Here is a 19287-nt window from a genome sequence, read left to right as displayed (position 1 = left end):
TGAAAGAGGTCAGTATTCCTCTCCAGCCCCTACAATACTAGTAGTCAACTTAAACACAAAGCTCAAAATAGAAGTCACTCCCTCCCTTAGCTATTTAGGAATGTAATACATAGCAATTTTCTTTCCTTAGTTTATTCCCAGAGTTCTGCAGTTCTGGGAATTATACAGGCAAGAACAGAAGCAATTATTTTTTAGGTTTTGGGGTTTTCCTTTCTGATGACCAAGCAATTAACGTGAAATGCTACTGCAAGAACATATGCAGAGATTCTGATTTCTAGGATTGCTCTGGAACAAACCCATTCTCACAGCCTTCAATGGGAAGTATTACATGTGTTACCTCTTTCAAACTGTAGCTTCTTATACCTTTGCATGATTTCTGATGCGACCATGCACTCAATCTGTTTAAAGAAGGAAAGAAATAAAAAAATCCTATTAGAAACAGTAATAAACTAAGTGATTTTAAACCAACAGAGTATTTGACCTTTGAAGAATTAATAAAAAAACATATGTTGTCAAAAATGGAAGCTGTAACATAAAAAGCAAGACATTTAAATATCCTGTAAGGAAAAGAGAACACCCTCTGCAGGAAGAGTGTACCTCATTTTCTTGCAGATGACCTCGCTTTGGGCAGGCAGCATCAGGGCAGCTGATTGCTGTTTCTAGACCTTCTTTGATCAGAAGTTCCACATACTGTTTTAGGCACTGTAAGAGAGCCAAACACCAAGTTAACTATTCTGCCAAGGAAAAATCATTCAGTATTTTAACAGCTTTCATCTGAAAATCTGAAGAACTCAGACTTTGAAAAAACAGGTACTACTATGTCCCTTTCACAGACATGAGCCACATTCATAGCTTTTGCCACAGTTATACCGTTAAACGGAAAGCAAGCTCATTTACTCATCAAATCACATAATCATCCATGTTGAAAAAAAACTCAAAGATCACTTAAACCAAAATTAACCAAATAGCTCTTTATCAATTTAAAATATACAGCAAATTAAAAAATAACAAAGGAGGAAAGAACAAATCAAAGAAGAAGAATCAGAAAAAATAATTAAGCACCTCCATGATACAATTAGATTAACCACACTCTAAATATCTTCGTGTGACTGGAAGCCACAATAGAGCTTAGCAAGCAGTAATTCGCCATAGACCGACATCTGTAAAGGATACTACAACACAAAGGGAGTTGTGTATCTTGCCACCTATTCTTGAAAAATAACTATCTGAACTTCTTGGTTGAAAAAGCAAGTTTTCCATAAAAAGAGCAATTAGGACTCCCTGAAGAACTATAGTTTCTATGGGGACCAAATAATAAATGTTGGTAATACTAATACTTTTCTCCCCTAGCAACCACAGCATTTTCCCCTACTGATAGCTGCAAATGTAGCATCTAACACAGCAGTGCGCAGCATTGCTGTCAACAAAGCAGAGAAGAAAAGCGGATATCTTTGACCAAGGGCAAAATAAGATTAAACCTTGTTATTCTTGATGAGCAATAACTCCCGTCCACCTCCATCCTTTCTACATCAAGCTGAGAGTTAATGCATCTAGGTGTCTATTGGGAAGACAAGGTAGTAATGAAGAGACCCTGCTCTCTGCTGCTACCATGCAGTGTCTACCAGCCCAGCACTACACAGGAAGAGCAGATGAGGGTCTGCTTCCCAGCGAACTGGGCACCCTGTGATGTTCTCGCCCTGCCTGTGTGCTCAGCTGGCATAAACAAACTGGAGACAATTACAGAACGAGGTCCCTAACTCTCTGTTTACAGATGTGTGAATAAAGAGTGAGGCTAGACCAACCGCAGGGTGAAATGATGATATGAAACCAGTTCGGCATACAGCTGTGTGGGAGGCAAGAAGGATTACGCACTCTGCAGCAAACAGGCAAAACAAGGATTTCAGTTAACATTTCCAGACATTTGCAAAAGGTATGCAGCTGCTGACTCACCACCAGCCTGGGAAGGCAAAGGGCTGCATTGACTGTGCCAAGGCTGGTGTGCCTAACTTCAGCTGTGAGCACAAAACTGCTTCTCCTAAGCTGCTTCTTCCTTCACCCTGTGCAATCAAATAGCCCAGCAACAAGCACCTTCCAGCCTAACCCTCAGGCATGTGGCTTGTAGCTGTTAAAGTTCAGACTTCAAACCTCTTTTTCTCTTCTGCCTCTCGATTTGCCTATTCAGCTCCCTTCAGTCACCTCTAGTAACAAATTATTCTAGATTTTACCTCTCACAGCTTGATTGCAGCAAAGACTGTACTTCCTGCCCACACAATCTCTGCTGCTCTGGTCCACAGCATTTCTAGTGGCAAGTTGCCACCACCTTGATAGCACAACAAATCATTTCTGTTAGAGCTTCCTTTCTCTGTGTCTCCCAAGCTTTAGAGAAAGCAGGTCAGTTTTTTTGAAAATAAAAACAGAGATCTGATAATTTATATTTATAAAATTTTTAATTGTGCAAAGAAATCCATGTGTGACAGACTACACATAGTCTTTGTCTTCCTCAGTAGGGATTTAATGAGGACAACTGTTCATTTAGTAGATGTTTGACTTGCAGAAGGTTTCCAAGCCTCCACTTGGAGCTCTGCAGGGCAGGTGGTAGGACACTTGAAGAGAACCTGTATCACTAACCACGACAGGCTGAGCTCTGCAACACCCAGATCCTAGTCTGTGTGCCTTGGCAAGCTGTGACTTCAGCTGTAGTGAGGTATTAGTGCTGCTATAATGACACTGCTGGCTCTTCCCTTTCCTCTCCATTTGCAGACACCAAGTGTGGATTAAAATGAAAATGCATACATTTTTAATGCCAGCACTTAGCACTTATAGAAAGTACTTTTCAAGCTGAATAAGCTTTGCAATCATTAATCATTAATGTGGCTAATTCTCCTCCTCAAACTGTTTAGGACTATTGCCAAAGCCTATTCGATTTGCTTCCCCTTCCTCTCATATTCCAAGAAACAACTCAGTTCATCCCTGTCATGAGCAGTGTCCACGGCCTTTCCCTTCCCCTGATGGGACACTGGCTGCTGCATTCTCAAAATCAGCACAGCCAAGTGCACTTGTCATACTTCACCTTCTGAGAAATGCCTCAAGTCTATAAAATATTGTTGGAATAGGCAGAGTATAAAACACACTATCCACTCGAGTCTCCCCTGAGACTTCTTGGGTGGAGAAAGAGGAACCCAAAGCACTTGCAAGAGAATTTGATGCACAAGGTACCTGTAGTTTCTCTTGAGAGCAGACAAAAGATGTGCAACTTGCATAAGACTGGATACAGTACCAGAAATACAGCAACATGCAAGCAACACAAAGCAGGATTAGGTATTCAATCATATACTATGAAAAACTCATCGTAAAACAATTACAAAAATATTACAAATTTTTGCAAATTTTCTATGCAACTTGTTCCAATGCTGGAAGAAAGTACCTTCACTAAGGCAATAAAGTACTCTATAGCATGAACAAAAAAATGTGGCAGTGTAGGTCACCCCAAACAACATTCAAACTGAACTGTATTACACAACTTTTCCCAGAGAAAACAGGAGATGAAATTAGATACCTAAAGCCTGACATTGGAGTAAAGTCACAAGAGTAGACTCATGCATATAAAACTAATGTTCTGAGGAACATCTTTATTATTCCTCTAATGGATGTGTGCCAGAAGAGACCAGTTAGCTCCCCTGACCACTACTCCTGTATTGTTCCCTGTGCATGCATAATCGTTGTGCATCCCTGCTCTGTCCTCTTTCCATCGCTGTTGTCCTTTCTGATGCCTGCATAACTTTTTCTGTCACCTGATAATCCGTGAATCCTATGGGCATTTGCTGTCCCTACGACAAAGGGCAGGAGCGCATCCATTTTGAGGAGCTTTGGCCATGATCCATTCCCTCACAAAGATCAACTGAGAGCCCAATTCAGCAGCAGTTTTACTATATAAGATGCCTACATAAATTGGGAACACTTTTTTCTGTTGCCTCAGAGACAGATGACTAATAAAGGAATGACTTCCTTTCTGTAGCTGCCAAGCACAGTGTAGTATTTAAAGCTCAGCAAGATGTGCTGTACTTCTAACCTCTATACATCAAGGATTGTGCCACACAAGAAGGTATATATGTACAGAGACCACTGATGTGCCATGGCTTTAGAGCTGCATATCTTCTTGTTTAATGTTATAAAGTTCAACATACCCTATATAAGGAATCAAAATTATAATTTTTTGCCTAATTTCAAAACCACAACACATAATCTTGATCTGCTGCATTTAGCTCTAACAAACGTGCACAATTTTTTGACAGCAAAATTTCTTTACTTTTCCTCTTCTTTTAGAAGAATCCCAGGAATAATCACGCTTACTCCTGATGTTGGTGCTTTGATTTATTTCTCCTGACATCAAACCCCAAATAAACCACATCATAATTCCAAAAAAGGAATCTCGACTCTCACTGTTTACATGGGGGGCAACATTTATCTACCATCTACTTTGACAGAAAAAATGTGTTCACTTGGTGCCTGAGGTCATTTTACAATACAAAATGCATGTATTTAAAGCCACTTGGAGATGGTTTGGGAAAGTTATAAGTAATTTAAGAACATGTTATTGCTACTATTGCAGCAAACAAGGAATGGTTTTTCAAGATGTCACCTTTGATTTGAGTTAGGAGGACACAAAGATTATCCTGCATTATTGACTTAACAGCTGATAGGTGGAATTTGTTAAAATGTAGACTTCTAACTAAACTAATGCTGCAGATGCAAGTGCCAAATCATATGGGAAATATTTTCATCAGTCCATGGATTTGTAAAGGCCAAAAACACATGAAAAGAGCCAAGTATATCATCACTACATCACTTGATTTATTTCTTAAAACTTCATTTGTATTTTAGTGCTGGCTCTAGGCCACAGCCATCACCAAATTAAGTGTGCACTACATGCAGAATCATCACATGCTGTTATTGGAAAACAATTTTAAAAAATCAAAACACATGCACTGATAAAACTGAAAGGGGGAAAAATAAAAAGAAGAAATCTAGCTTTTACCAAGTTCTAAAGAAGAAAGGGAATTATGTTTTTTACAATGTATTTAGTAGCAACAAATATTAAAGATAGTCAAGGGCAGTTGCTATTGTGCACAAATACTAACGCTGGCGATAACCCTGCACTTTGGGCAATCACTAGGAGTTTACACTGCACTTCAGAAACATAAGAAAGGGCTGACATGCTTTTTCAATAAGGGAGATTTTTTAAAGATCAAGCTGAAAATGTTTTCAAATAGTATAATTATTGACACGTAGATTAAATTTCCAGTCTCAAATTCTACATCACCTGCAAACTAGGACTAGATGAACACGTAAAAATATACATACATAAATACACATATAATTACATAAACTTGCACTCAACCACATGAAGACTAAGTAAAAGTTGGTTGGTATTTTGTGATCTATGTTAAAAATGACATCAGGGTAGGTACATGCAAAGATCCCTTTGGGTATTACATTCTGGGAAAAAAAGATTCTTCTGGATGAAGAATATGAAAGCATATTGAGTAAGAAGCACTTATTTCAGGTCTTGTAGCTAAAAATCTACCGTTTGGTTTATGGGTCACTTTTATACTAACAGAACACTAAGCCAAAGCTCAAAATTCATGTGATGGGGCTACACAGATGACCAAAACTACTACAGCATCAACTACATTTGGTAGCATTTTGTAGTATTTTTATGCTCCACATACTGTGAATTTTTCTTTACATTGCTTTAAAATTAATTCTAAGAAGGTGATATATTTTCCTTACATAAGACAGTGCAATACCAAGGTTTTCTACTGCTTTGTGCTAATTCCCCAAAGCAAAAGTAAGTCTGGTGAATAGGTAGAATTTATACTCGTAGACAAACTGCCTGAAAACCTTTCAGATAATGTGATGCAATGTCCTATTTTTAGCTTTAGATTAGAACAGTAGAGTATGCAATACTCACTGGGGCAGGGGGAGACAGCATGTGTGAGAGTGAGTGAATTTCTTTCACTACAAAAAAATCTGAGTGTCTATGTCTCAGGTGAAGACTCATACTCTTGGAATAAAAGTTCCCCCTCCTTTTGTCCAATAGAAAATTCACTCTTGTAGAGAGCTTTTACCTGAATGTAATTTTCTAGAAATAATTTTCATTTAGAAAAACCATAACAATTCCAAGAAGAAAAACTCCCCTAAAACAAGCAGCCTGCATCTAGGGTGTTCTCTGAAGAAGGAAGAATGATACAACAGGGCTACAGCCTTCCCTATTCCTGAAAGAGACATTCTTGTAACCACATAATTATCATATGCTACCTTTTTAAATATTTTGGTGCATATTTCTTAAAGCAATAGAAATGTTCATCTGGTAATAGAACAAATCACAGAATCATAGCATGGGACAGACCTTGAAGATCGTCTAGGTTCCAACACTTTTGCTATGGGTAGGGTCACTTTCTACTAGACCAGGCTGCTCAGAGCTCTATCCAAACTGGCATTAAATACTTCCAGGGATGGGGCACTCACAACTTCTCTGGGTAACCTGTCCAGCACCTCACCACCATCATAGTAAAGAATTCCATCTTAGTATCTAAACCAACTCTTTTTCAGTTTGAAGCCATTCCCACTTGTCCAATCACTATATGCCTTTATAAATAAAGTCCCTCCAATTTTCTTGTAGAGCCTCCTGGTTGGACTCCTTGTAGCAACAAACCCATCATAAAGTTACCTGTCCCTGGCCTCCCTTTAATCCTGACCCATAAGCTTTTGGTGGTCTCCTTATCCATTCCCAGGTGTAGCTCCACACCCTCCAGCTGGTTACTGACATACAGGGTGACATCTTCATTTCTTCTACCTGTCCTTCCTAAACTTTGTGTATTATAGAAAAAGAAAACTACTTTCTGAGAAATTTCCATTGTATACTTACAGCACACAAAAAACGTGTAAAAAAGGAATGGTAGGTTCCTCAGAGAGGTTTTAAGCTTCTTTCAAATTTACTACATGGTCTTTTTTGTGTAAAGTAGTTATAATCCTGCCTCAAATCTATTGTTGTTTAATAACAGGCTCAACTTGGAACCACTCTTGCACTGCTGCTCCAGTGTGCCCAACTCTCTACAGCAGATCTACAATCTAGCTTTTTAATACCACCCTAATCCTACTCAGTTGACTAGTAACTTACTGGAAAATATCTATGCACACTTAATCACAGAGATCTGTTTGAGGAATATGCATGCATTTTCTCTATTAAATAAACTGTCAGCTATCCTGACCAAATCTGCAAGCACAGGTTGCAAACTTCACAAACCATCTAGATCTGAGACAGATGTACATTAGAAGTGTAATGTTTGTGGTAATATGCTGAACTTAAATAATTTCCACTTCTACAGACATCTTTTCAGAAACAATTATCTACTTGCAAATAAATCTTCACTATTAGAATGCAAATTTTTATTAATACTAATTTATCATCTTAAGAATAAATCACAGGAAGAAAAAAATCAAGTATCTTAACATGCAGTATTTCAAATCCAAAAGCAGTAACAGAGAACTGTCTTGCATGTTTATCCTTAATATCCTTTGTTTTGTTGGAGACAAAAATTCTGCTACACCAGCATACCAACCCTTGACTTCAACACAAGCACCTGCAAGGCACTCCAGAGCTCCTCAACAGGGGAATATCTATAGCCTTATGCGGTGAACAAGATACACACAGAAAGAGACTTTGGCCAGGACCAGATATAGATAACATCACAGATGACACATTTTACCCAAAGAGGGAAGCAATTTGGAAGACCTCTGACAGGTTTCTTGCCTCTATCTTCCCAATCCTTGGCCTATTTTAAAGATTTTTTTGTTTGAAATTGCCAAGGGTAAATGCCTCTTTTTCCCCACCATGCTGTCAACATTCAAAGACTCCATCAGCTGTTCTGTAGCCATGTTATAGACTACATTGTCAGTCTAAATGCAATCACATCATGTTGTGTGTGGATGATGGCCAAACAGGATGAGGGCTGGGAAAGATAAACACAACTCATGTGCTTCCATGTTTGAGGACAAACCATCTGAGCATTCTTTCCTGAGCTGTAAAAATTATTGTTGCCAAGAGTTCTTTTGCTCCCAGCAGCTGGGTGATCTTAGCATGAGGACTGGCTGGATCCTGGCAGGAGCAGGCATCACCCATTACAAATGCTGCTGTAGCTAATTAGTGCAGTGATGGCTGTTGGTTCATCCTGTGGACAGCAGAGCAGATTTTCCTGCATTGGTTCTACCTCTGTCCAAATGCCTTCTGACAGTACACCCAAATATCACAGCAGCCCCTGGTACATGCTTCTTAATGAATGCAACCAACAACTTGCAGACAAGATTTTCGTATCAGGGATGAGGTGCATCTCCCCTCTGAGTCCAGCCTCCAAATCCTCCTCATGAGACTGTGCCAGTTCGAGTACAGGGAACAGCACCATCAGGCCATCAGTCAACAAATGATGAAGTAAGGCAAGAAGAAATGTATTATCAAGAACACAGAAAGAGGAGCCCTGATGACTACTTCAGCTTGAGGAAGGTCAGGACACAGCATTTGAGACACAGCAGTCAATGGCTGGAGAAAGCACAAGCAAGACCAAGCATCCAGAACTAAAAGCACTGGAAAAACAAGTCCCTTTTTCCAACTGAATATCTTGAAAGAGGAAGAGAAGGCCACACAGACTTACAGGTGCCTAGCCTTTGAAGTGGTGGGCTCATTTTTTATATACACACTTATTTATGGCTGTGTACTGTAAAATTTATAGAAGAACAATTTTTCTTCAGAGGAATCAATCACAGCAGTAGACAGCAGAAAATGGCCAAATGAGACAAGGACAATACCTTGTGATACCTCTTCATCTTTGAATAGATATTTCAAGCGGATGCACACATCAATTTTTTTCATTATTTTCATAATAATTCATTATTCATTTTTACCCCTCCATTACCTTGCATAAACTTTTTGTTCTCACCTATTTAGGCCTGCTGTTGGTAAAAAACATACAGTAAACTTTACAAAAATAAATTTATTTTAAAATGTCAACATATGTGGGATGAAAATCAAATATTCAGAAGGCAAAAACACCACCAAAAAAAATCAGTCTTATATGTTTGAGAAAAGTTCATTCTATTTCAGAACAGAAATAGCAATTGGGAGTGGGAGGAAAATACACCTGCAGCAAACAAAGGGCCTTTCCTTTTCACATGCAAAACTCTGTGCAACCAAAATGAGCTAGGTTTCCCAACACCCTGATGAAGACAGACAACATTAATCTCATTTAGTGACATCACACAGGAGAGGAGAGCTGAAGGCTCTGGATCGTGTTTAGTTTTTGCCCAGGGTTGCATGGCTCCTGCTTACTAAAGCAAGGAGTTCCATCATCCCACCAACTACAAGACAAGTGAGAACATAGCCAGCAATGCAAACTGCTACGCAAACACACAGTGACCTCTAACCCTGAAGCCTCTACTGACACATCACGTGACAAGATTAGTAGCAGTTCTCTGCTAAGGCTGGGGTAGGTGAACTCAGGCAGCAAGCTCTAAGCTTTGGTGGTAGGAAACAGGGAAACATTGCAGCTGCTAAGGACCTTGAACTCTATGAAACCTCACAAGCCATTAGGTTTCCCCCTCCCTCCTGTCTCCGAGCAAGCAGGGCAGCTCCTTTGATAGAGGTGAGGAACAGCTTGGTCTCAGCACAGTGCTGCCCTGCTAAGGTAGGCTGCTTTTGTCAAGCAGAGACCAAGCACGCAGGATCAGGAAGGCAGCCAAGCCCACCTGTTTCCATCCACACCGCTCCTGATGTCTGCCTTGCCCTAGGGGAAGGAGAAGCTGATGCTGCCTCTGCCTCATTTGGAGTGAGGGATAACTCTAAGTAAATCACGCTTTTTTTCCTGTCCTTCAACTCAGAGAAGCTCCATGTCTTTCCAGCCAAGTATGACAACAAGAAAAAAAACAAAGGAGTGCCTGACACCAGTTATAGGCAGGATAATATTTGCATTGCTGATTATCAGCCTAAAAGAAAGCTCAAATAGCAGAATGATTAGAATTAAGCAGATCTGTATAACCAGTCATTATTAGGCAAATTCAGAAATCCTGTTTAAAAAGGGCTAGTGATAACAAGTCTGTCACTTATCCTACTATCAAGCTACTTGGGATAGAACGCAACAAACTTAGAGGGACACCTAAAGGTCCGGGTAAGATTAACCAGCTGGCTCAAGCACTTAAGGACAAGAATCAGCATATGAGTATCTACAAAGCAGTCTTAGTTTCAAACACCAAAGTTGATCCACATGTCCATATCTGACCAAAATGAAAGCACAAACATGAAGCAGAAGGCAGGTCTTAACCTTAGTTTTGTTATTTTCTAACTGTTGGTGGCCCTCTCTTTCATGAACCTGACTAGAGTTTCTCCTATCAGTAACAAGGTAGGCTATAGAGCAGCAATAAAATTTTTTCAAAGACAAATTTTCTGTTATGTTTCATATTTCTTCTAGACATTTGCTTGCTTGGACTGCCTATGTGACAGACTTCTGGTTTAAATTTTAGAACAGTAAGCAATGAATCCACTGGTACCAGAATGATCAGTAGTGCCTAACATCTTGAAGGGGACTCAATAATCTAATGCGAGGTCAAAAGGAGCTCAGCCTGTCTTGAGTAATAGTGGCATCACTGCACTTGGAACACACTGACACATCGATGTGTGTGTATATATATATATATATACAGTATTTATGTTCACAGATGTACATGTAAACCCTGAACCAGAAAACATTCAAGCAACTAACTGCCTGACTTCCAAGCAAAAAAAAATTCTGTTATAACTTCAGCACATATACACTTGGTAACACATCAAAGAAACATCCTGTCCATTAAGACACGTGTGAATTTCATCACAGATTACAAAATAATCCAAATTTCAGACACGACTTGGATAAAATTGCTCCCTGCTTATCTCCCATAATCCCCTTGAAGCAAAGGCTAGGTAATAAAAATTCAGTGCAGCAAATGATACAAAAAAAAATTGAAGCAAAAAAAAGTGCTCTCTGCTTTACTCTGTTTTTCCTTCTCTAAATATAAAGTTTTCTGAAGAAAACATGCAAAATCAATTACTTTTTCTGAGGCTAACAACTGCTAAGTGACTACCTTAAAATTTAAGATTATTAGCTATTTAATGTGTGCTATTTAAACAGGGAAAAATTTTTATTAAAAGGTATTTCGGTGTTTTGGTCCAAAATTGTGTGCTTGGTCCACCAGCACACTTAAGATTGGTCCTATTGTTAACATCATTCTAAGAGAGATACTGGTTTGCCCCTTGATAATACTCAGAAAAACAAACAAAAAACTAACAGCAGGTATCTTGTTTTTCTATTCTTTAGACTTTTGTTCCTCTGGTACCTCAAGCAATCCAACAATGGATTTGCTTGAGGTACCAGAGAAAATACGTTCTTATAACATTCCTAATGGATGAGATATACAAAACTTGAGAGCTCACAGCATTGTCTGGGCATTAATGATCATACTGATAAAAACAATAATGGAGTATTGTACTAACTGGCAGAATAACACTATGGGAAATTGTAGTGCCTGCCTTATCAGCAGAGGAGTGGCAGTCTGCTCTATTTAATCCATGCACAGCTCTGCCAGAATGCAAATGGAAACAGTGTCCCTATTCTATCTTTCTGAATAGAAATGCTGTGCTACTGTACAAGTGTCAGGAAGAGACAATCCTTCATGGTATCTTTACTATGGCACTTCTGTGACTATAAAGAGTCAAGAGTTGCAGACAGAAATATAGGATTGAGAGACCTGTACATTGATCCAAATGCTGCCAACATACCAGTAGTATTACACTTGAAAGATCTAGTAATACATATTCATGTTGTTTCAGCTAGCTGTGGTTTAGACAGAAGGGTCAGAGCTAGTGGTAAAAGCTGTAGCAAAAGTAGTCCTTACACTTATATGGACATCCCTTTGTCTTTTTTGCTCTTATTCCTGGAATAAGAGCAAAATATCTCTGTTCATTTACAAAAAAAAAGAAGCCTGAACAAAACTATATATTGGTCAAACAAGAATATCCAGAGATGTACTGGATCTACTATACATAGACTCCATGCAAAATCTTGAGTCAAAAGGCTACACTTTTTGATTGTTTGGCCATTTACAAAGCACAACTCCTATGTAGTGTCCCTGGTTTCTGGAAATCATTGCTGAAGGAACACCAGCAGAGGATTCTGCATACATCTGTCAGACTCTTCCTTAACGACTGTCAATAGTTAGTCAAACAATCTTGCCAGACTTCTGAGAGTATTTTCTTTAGCAATTTATTAACTCAAAGGCAGAAATGAAGGCCTTGGGTTTCAGACGAAGACCTGGGCTGTAACAGATTTATAGCTATTGCCTCTTGCATTTATTGGGATTGATTCTTAACACTTCCCTCACCATCATCAAGGAAAGCAAGGATAGTACTACCTGTTAATTCATAGGAAAGCTTTAGGATAAATAATGTTTTCAGGGCACTTAAATGTCACTGTCTAAAGATCATAAGTGACAAAAAAGAGGCAAACTACAAAAATTTCTGTAAACAGGACAAAGCTGAATTAACTACTCAAGACCATCAAATACAAGTAGTAAAAACTGTCTGATGATTCCAGCTGAACAGAGTTCAAAACACAAATTCCATGTCACCAGTCAGATTACTATATCAGCTGTAAGAACAGGTTATCGGTAAAGGTTACATATCTGATCTCTGTAACTGGTTATATCTTTCAAAACAGCAGAAAGAGTCAGCAATCACATTCTAACCAAAAACCAGAAGATCAAGGATGGCAGTAAACATCAGAATGCACAAGGTAAAGATGAAAAAAATATATTTGGTAACCCAGTCTTTTCTGCAGCCATGGAAATGTTACTGAAAACTGACATTTAAATATGCTCTGCATTCAAGCACCAGGGAGAAACATGACATTCAGCTGTAAGTACTAGAACAGAACAGTTTTCATGGAACTGTTAGACCAACAGCCTATTACTCTCTTTTTCATGAAGTCTATTATTTTATATGTTTTTGCATGCTTGAGCAAACATTTCTTTCACAGTAGATCTACCTGCTCCATTGGCTGCCTCCTATATCTAGGAAATCTACTACAAAATCTACTATAAAAAAAAAAGTATTTCCATGAAGAAAAAATAACTGAAAGTCTTGATATTAAATATTAAAAACACACACCAAAAAAACTTTGCCGAAAGGATTTTCATATTTAATAAGTCACCCAATCCCATGTCTGAGTCTATAACACCGTATCATAAACTGTTGGGAAATTAAAGTCTGAGCATTATGTATCAAGTTATATTCTTACTGATAATACTCCAATTTTTCCTCTGCTGAACCATCATTACCAGGTTCTTGGTGTAATTGCACCCACTGCAAAATTTAATGAACTAAAATTTTAATTTAAATTCAGTATTAGTGATGAAAACTGACTAGTAGTTTTCTCTGTTCCTAAACTAGCAATATCCATTAACTGTGATGATGATGTTCTTTGTCAAATACTACACACATTCTCCAGTGTTTTGTATTTAATTGACAAGATTCTTGTTATTCTGGGTAAGCATTTGTACCATATGGTAATGAAAACCTGTTATGTGACTGCAATTGTGATACAGTGAAATTAGAATCTGTAATACATTAAATAATTTCCTAGTTACAAGTGTGTGCATGGCTATGCTGGGTACTACTGAAAGGCATTTAAAGAACAATGCAATCATCAGGCACAGTAAACATGGGATCAAAAAGAAAAGACTGTTTAACTAATTTAATAACCTTCTATGGCAAGGTCACCTGCCTGGAATTAAGAATTAGGCAGTGGATGTAGTTTCCTTGGATTTTAGTAAGGCTTTTGATGCTCTTTCTCTCTCAACACCCTTCTGTACAAGCTGTCCAGCTGTGAAATGAGCTCTGAGTGCAAAACTGGGCTCCAAGGGCTGTAGTGAATGGGACTACATTGTTTGGCTACCAGTCACCAGCCCTGTTCCTCAGAGCTCAGCTCTAGTGTCAGCTGTGTTCAATATGTTTACCAACTGTTTGGACCCAAGAATCAAATGTACCATCAGCACATTTTATGATGATACAAAACTGGGAATTGCTGCTGATTCTGTTGAGAGTCAAGATGCCTTGCAGAGATCTAGATAAACTGGAGCAGGGAAATAATTAATGGCATGAAATTTAACAAGCTTATTTGCCAGATTCTGCACCTGGTATGTAGTAACACCAGGCACAAGCATAATTTGAGGGAGGAGTGGCTGGGGAGCAGCCCAGCAGAAAGGGATCTGAGGGTGCTGGGTGACAGCAGGCTCTATGTGAATCAGTTGTGCCCAGCAGCCAGCAGGGCAAAGCCCATCCTGGGATCACCAAAAACAGCATCTCCACTCATTCATAAAAGGTGATTGTCCCACAGTGTTCAGAGTTGGTGCAGCCAACTGGGTGGAGTTCTGGGCCCCACCATTTAAGAAGGATCTCAAGGTCCTTGGGTGCATCTCCAGAGGACAAGCAAGCTGGGGAAAGGGCTGGAAGGAGTGTCCTGTGAGGAGCAGCTGAGAACCTTAGGTTTGTCTGGTTTGGAGAGAATGAGACTGAGAATGAAACTGAGGGGCAATGTCATTGCTCTCTAAAGCTTCTTGAGTGAGGAAAGTAGAAAGGGAGGTGCTGAGCTCTTCTCCCTAGTATCCATTGAAAAGACATATCAGAAAGGTTCAAAGCTGCACCAGGAAAGGTTCAGACTGGACATAAGAAAGCATTTATTTACAGAGAGGGTGACAAAACACTGGAACAGGCTTCTTAGAGCAGTGCTTATGAGGTATTTGGACAATGTCTTTTAACACCATGCCTTAGCTTTTGATGAGCCATGAAGTGGCCAGGCAACTGGACCACAGATCACAGTTGAAGTGATCCCTTTCAACTGAGAGACTATTCTCTTCTAAAGTTAAAAAAAAAAAAAAAAAATTCAACAGGAAAAAAAAACCAAACCACAAACACCTCAGCACCCAACAAAAACCCAATCAATCATAAAACCACCCCCAATAGTCTGTGACATTCAATTAATTGTGGGCATGACTCCACCAAGGTCTCTAACATTTCTGAAAGAAATTGAAGATTTTTCAGCCCTCCCATTCAAGTCCAACTCATTAGATGTTTTTATAAGATACATAAGGGGCACCAAAACCACCCCTAGATGCAAGCCACTGATAGATAAAAGGGAAAGTGTGAATAACCTTGGTAAGGTGATAACTATACGGTATATTGAAATGCTGAATAATTTATTTTCTTTTTATTACAAGAAAACAAAGGTTTACTTCCTAGCTTTTGTGTCAATTACACAGCAACAGTATTTATTTCCACCGCAAGATCAATACTTCAGGGTGAGTCCCACCCACCAGAAACACACTGTTTCTGCAGTTAAACCTACGTCTTGTTTTTTTATGTCTAATAAAGAACACAAACTCACCAGGGTACAGAAGATGCATTGGCATTGTGCTATTGTTGTCATCTGCTCCACAGGGTATTCACCAAGGCAGAGCTTACAGGACACTAATGGGTCAAGTACCAAGTCCCAGGTAGGCCTGTATCTTGCTGTAGTCATTGCAGAGCAGTCTGAAGAACAGCATAAAAATTAAAGACACTCAATTATTTCCTTATATTGATACACAGTACATTTCTGCCATTGGGAATCACATTGTCAGCTATTGCCTGTTGGGTTTTTTCCCATGACCTAACTATCCAGCAATAGTTAACTGAACAGTGCACTTGCATTCCCTTTTATATCCCCTGCCTGACAGAACTTGCATACAGAATGAAGAAGGAAAAATAACCCCACACATAATACACTAAACATATGAAAGCAAGCAGGAATATTCTTAGGTCATAGGCTTTTGTCACACATTATAAATGCAAAACCCTCACTTCCAATTCCTGTGATTTTCATCACTAGTTACAAGCTTTCTCTCACCAACATTAAAATTTACTCATGACATTCCTTAACTTCAGCTACCCAGGAAAGACTCAAGAGGTCTTTCATAAGCCAGGCATTTATTATGCCCTTTTCCAGTATCATGATATTTCAACTTACAGAGCCAGATATTTTTGTTCCCAGGAGCACGACAGATCAATCAGTTTGCTGTTAATTTTAGCAAGAACAATAAATATTTTGAGTACGCTGCAAGTTTTAGCCTGAATTTTCCTCCAACCCTTTCAATATGCTGAGAGCACAACTTTGTTGTAGCAACAACCAACTGGGGTAAATAAGAGCACAAAGTAAGCTATAAGAAAAAGCTATAATAACCTATATATCACCCTCAAGACAGTGATAGGATAGGATCATGTGCAGGATCTTTATCCTAGGCTTCAGGGCCCAGATGGTGTGTTGTCAACTGACTAAGCAGAAAGAAACTCTCGCACATAAGAAATGTATTCCAACAAAGAAGAAAGCTAATTTATGAATTTTACATGAAGAAAAACAAAACAAAAACCCACACACTCCCCCAAAACATCTAGGGTAACTTATGGAGTATATCAAATCTTAACAACATATTTACTAGTAATGTTTTACCACAGTGACATTGACCTTCCAAGAATAGAAAATTCACATCCCAAGCTGCTGAGAGGTTCACATTATCATGCCTTCCTCATTCCCAAAATTAGGTGGTTCCTTACCATCATCACACCTGCAGTTATGCTACTCAAATAATGGTTACAGTTTTTTTCAGTTTTGTTTTCTTTTTTCTCATTTTTTCCTGCTTGCCTCCACTACCCCTCGCAGAAACTGCTAATTTTTAAGTCATATATGTGAACTTTGCAGGACTTACAGAACTGCAACACACTAATGCTTGCTAGACTAGATTTAGGCAGATGCTCAAGAGAAACGTGCTTTTTGTCCCCCAAGAAATCACATGCTGGCTTCACATTTATTTGAAATCCAAGTCTTTGACATTCTATTAATTTTGGGCATAACTCCACCAAGGTCCCTAACATCTCTGAAACAAAGTGAAGATTTTGTCAGCCCTCCCATTCAGTCAAGCTCATCAGAAGATGCTTTTTATGATGTACATAAGTACCACCAAAATATTTTTTTCTAGTGCAGTCAACCAGGAGAAGCAGGGGGAGAATAAAGGTTAAGCAACCCCATTTCCAGGGCTGCTCTAGAGCACTTCCTCTAAAAGCCCCCACACAATACTCCCACACGGTTTCAAAGGAAACAGATGGAACAGCCCCACAGAACAGCACATGAATAACGGCTCCACCTCACAAAACACAACTTGTGCTGTGCAGTCTTTTTGTAGACCTCAATATGAAAGTCTGACAGTGATAAAAATGAAACCCCATGATTCCTAAGGCTACTAGACTGCTTTTTTATTTCACCACTACTTTTTAATTTCACACAAATTACTAGCAAAACCAATTTTTTTTTTCTTCCAAACTTTGGTTTATCTGACATTTACAAATTCATGAGGTATTTGAGAAGTAGTGACCAAACACATCTAAATTGCCTAAATTTTTTTTTTTTGGCTTGTTTTTCCTAATTTGCTTGGCCTGTCTAGTTTATTGCATATCTGATAGTTATGGTTGCAAGTAGATGAAACTAGGGAATGAACAACAAAGGACAGATTCATGTTAAGGATGCACTTGCATACATCAGGCAGACCAAAATCACAGCAAATTTTATGGCTAAGATGTAGAATCTGACAATTCAGACAAAATTTCACCAAGCATATGACATGGCTCAATTCAGAAAAAAAAAAAAAATTAGATATACATATTCTGTGTGGGTCAATAAGTGACAACAAAGGGAAAATATCAAGCTTTCAGCCCCAAGGCTTAGCCTAGTTTCTAGGGCTATTCAGCAGAGACTTACTGGTATCACTGCGGTCATTTCACTTTTGCAGAACAACTATACTGCAAAAACACCTCACTGGAAAATATTTCTTCTCTTTGTCTTCTGCAAAGCAAGAATGAATCAAAGTAAAATGCCTTTCAAGCTGGCTTTCAACAGACCAGCAGAAACTAGCTGCCCCATATAGCTGGCATGTAATCCATGCTGAATTCAGCCATGGTGATAACTGAGCAAAATCTGAATTCGGCCTCAAATGGTAGCAGAGCCTTTGCTCTCCCCTCCTTGCCAAACACCTTTTAATAAAGAAATTTTACATTCATTATGGGGCAAGGGGAGGACACAATGTCACTGGTTCCATTAAAGTAAGGACCAAGAAATTTGCCACCTAGCCTAAAAAAGCTTGTACAAAAAGCCTCCACACTCCACCGGCTCATTTTTCCTGGGTACCCCTGCAAAGGAACAGAGAATGAAGCTTTTCAGACATGGACTAGGTCTTGTTTCATGATCATCCAGCACACTACTGCAACTAAATAATAAATTTCTATGTTTACATTACAATGCTTAAAAAAGCTTAAAAAAATAAAGCATAAAACCAAACAACAAACTTGTAAGAGAAAAGAAAAAGAAACCAAAACCAAAACACCTTCTGTCAAAACCAGATTTAAACTCCTACTGTTCCACAGCTGTGGCCTCTTATGGCTTCAGATTGTATTTTCATGCTTTCTAGTGATGTGCAATACTTCAGGGAGAATGCTAAGTAATTGCAAGAAAAACAAGGCAACTTAAAGGGTTTCTAGAGGAACAAGATATTGAAAAGCATCTTGGTGTGTTATTGTGTTGAAAGACAGCACAAGTTACACAAACAGCCAGTATAAAATGTTGCCCCATGGTTTGACTATTTACTAGGAGGTCCCAAGAAATACAGCTAGTGAAGGTACAGAATTACAGTTCAATAGACCTTAGCACACTAAACATATAGTTCACTGGAGACTGTATTGCTTGCCAAACTCAGTCCAAACATCAATATTGACAGCAGATACACCAAATCAGACTTAGAGACACAGAAAACCAAAAGAGAAGTTGGTCATCAGTTCAGAATCCCAATTCTACTGCAGTCAAGGTCAGTCTCCTTTATGTATTTTTGCTGACTGTGGTCCATATCTGGTAATACTGAATTTGTAAGATATTTGGTAAGACAGCACAGGATTTTCTGGGACAGCATCCCAAAGCAAACTGGGTGTCAGAAGCATAGGAAATAGCATATGTAAGAGTTTGCTTGGCACAGTCTTGTAATAAATAATTAACAACCTGACTAATGACTGTTTAATTCTTCAGTCATGTCCATGTCCACACTAAAAGGGAACCTCTGCATAAAGAGAGAGAA

The 19287-nt window shown here is 38.9% G+C and overlaps 1 protein-coding gene across 4 annotated transcripts in view; it reads right to left on the bottom strand.

The window, feature by feature from the left end:
* The window catches only part of RNF144A (ring finger protein 144A), a 60508-nt gene that overhangs the window by 11878 nt on the left and 29343 nt on the right, over window positions 1-19287 (bottom strand). For all 4 annotated transcript variants that reach the window (XM_014251458.2, XM_088052753.1, XM_088052754.1 and 1 more), the window contains 3 exons: window positions 15522-15667; window positions 598-702; window positions 338-398 (listed from right to left, as the gene is read on the bottom strand). In XM_014251458.2, coding sequence (XP_014106933.1) covers window positions 338-398; window positions 598-702; window positions 15522-15656 — 301 coding nt within the window. In that variant the 5' untranslated portion in view covers window positions 15657-15667. The remainder of the gene's footprint in view (window positions 1-337; window positions 399-597; window positions 703-15521; window positions 15668-19287) is intronic.

This window comes from Pseudopodoces humilis, chromosome 3, assembly GCF_049639895.1.
Source record: "Pseudopodoces humilis isolate 2021_Gansu_Grassland_sample_001 chromosome 3, ASM4963989v1, whole genome shotgun sequence".
Taxonomy (NCBI): Eukaryota; Metazoa; Chordata; class Aves; order Passeriformes; family Paridae; genus Pseudopodoces; species Pseudopodoces humilis.
The sequence above is the reverse complement of the archived record's forward strand: the minus strand, read 5'-3'. Positions and strand labels throughout refer to the sequence as shown.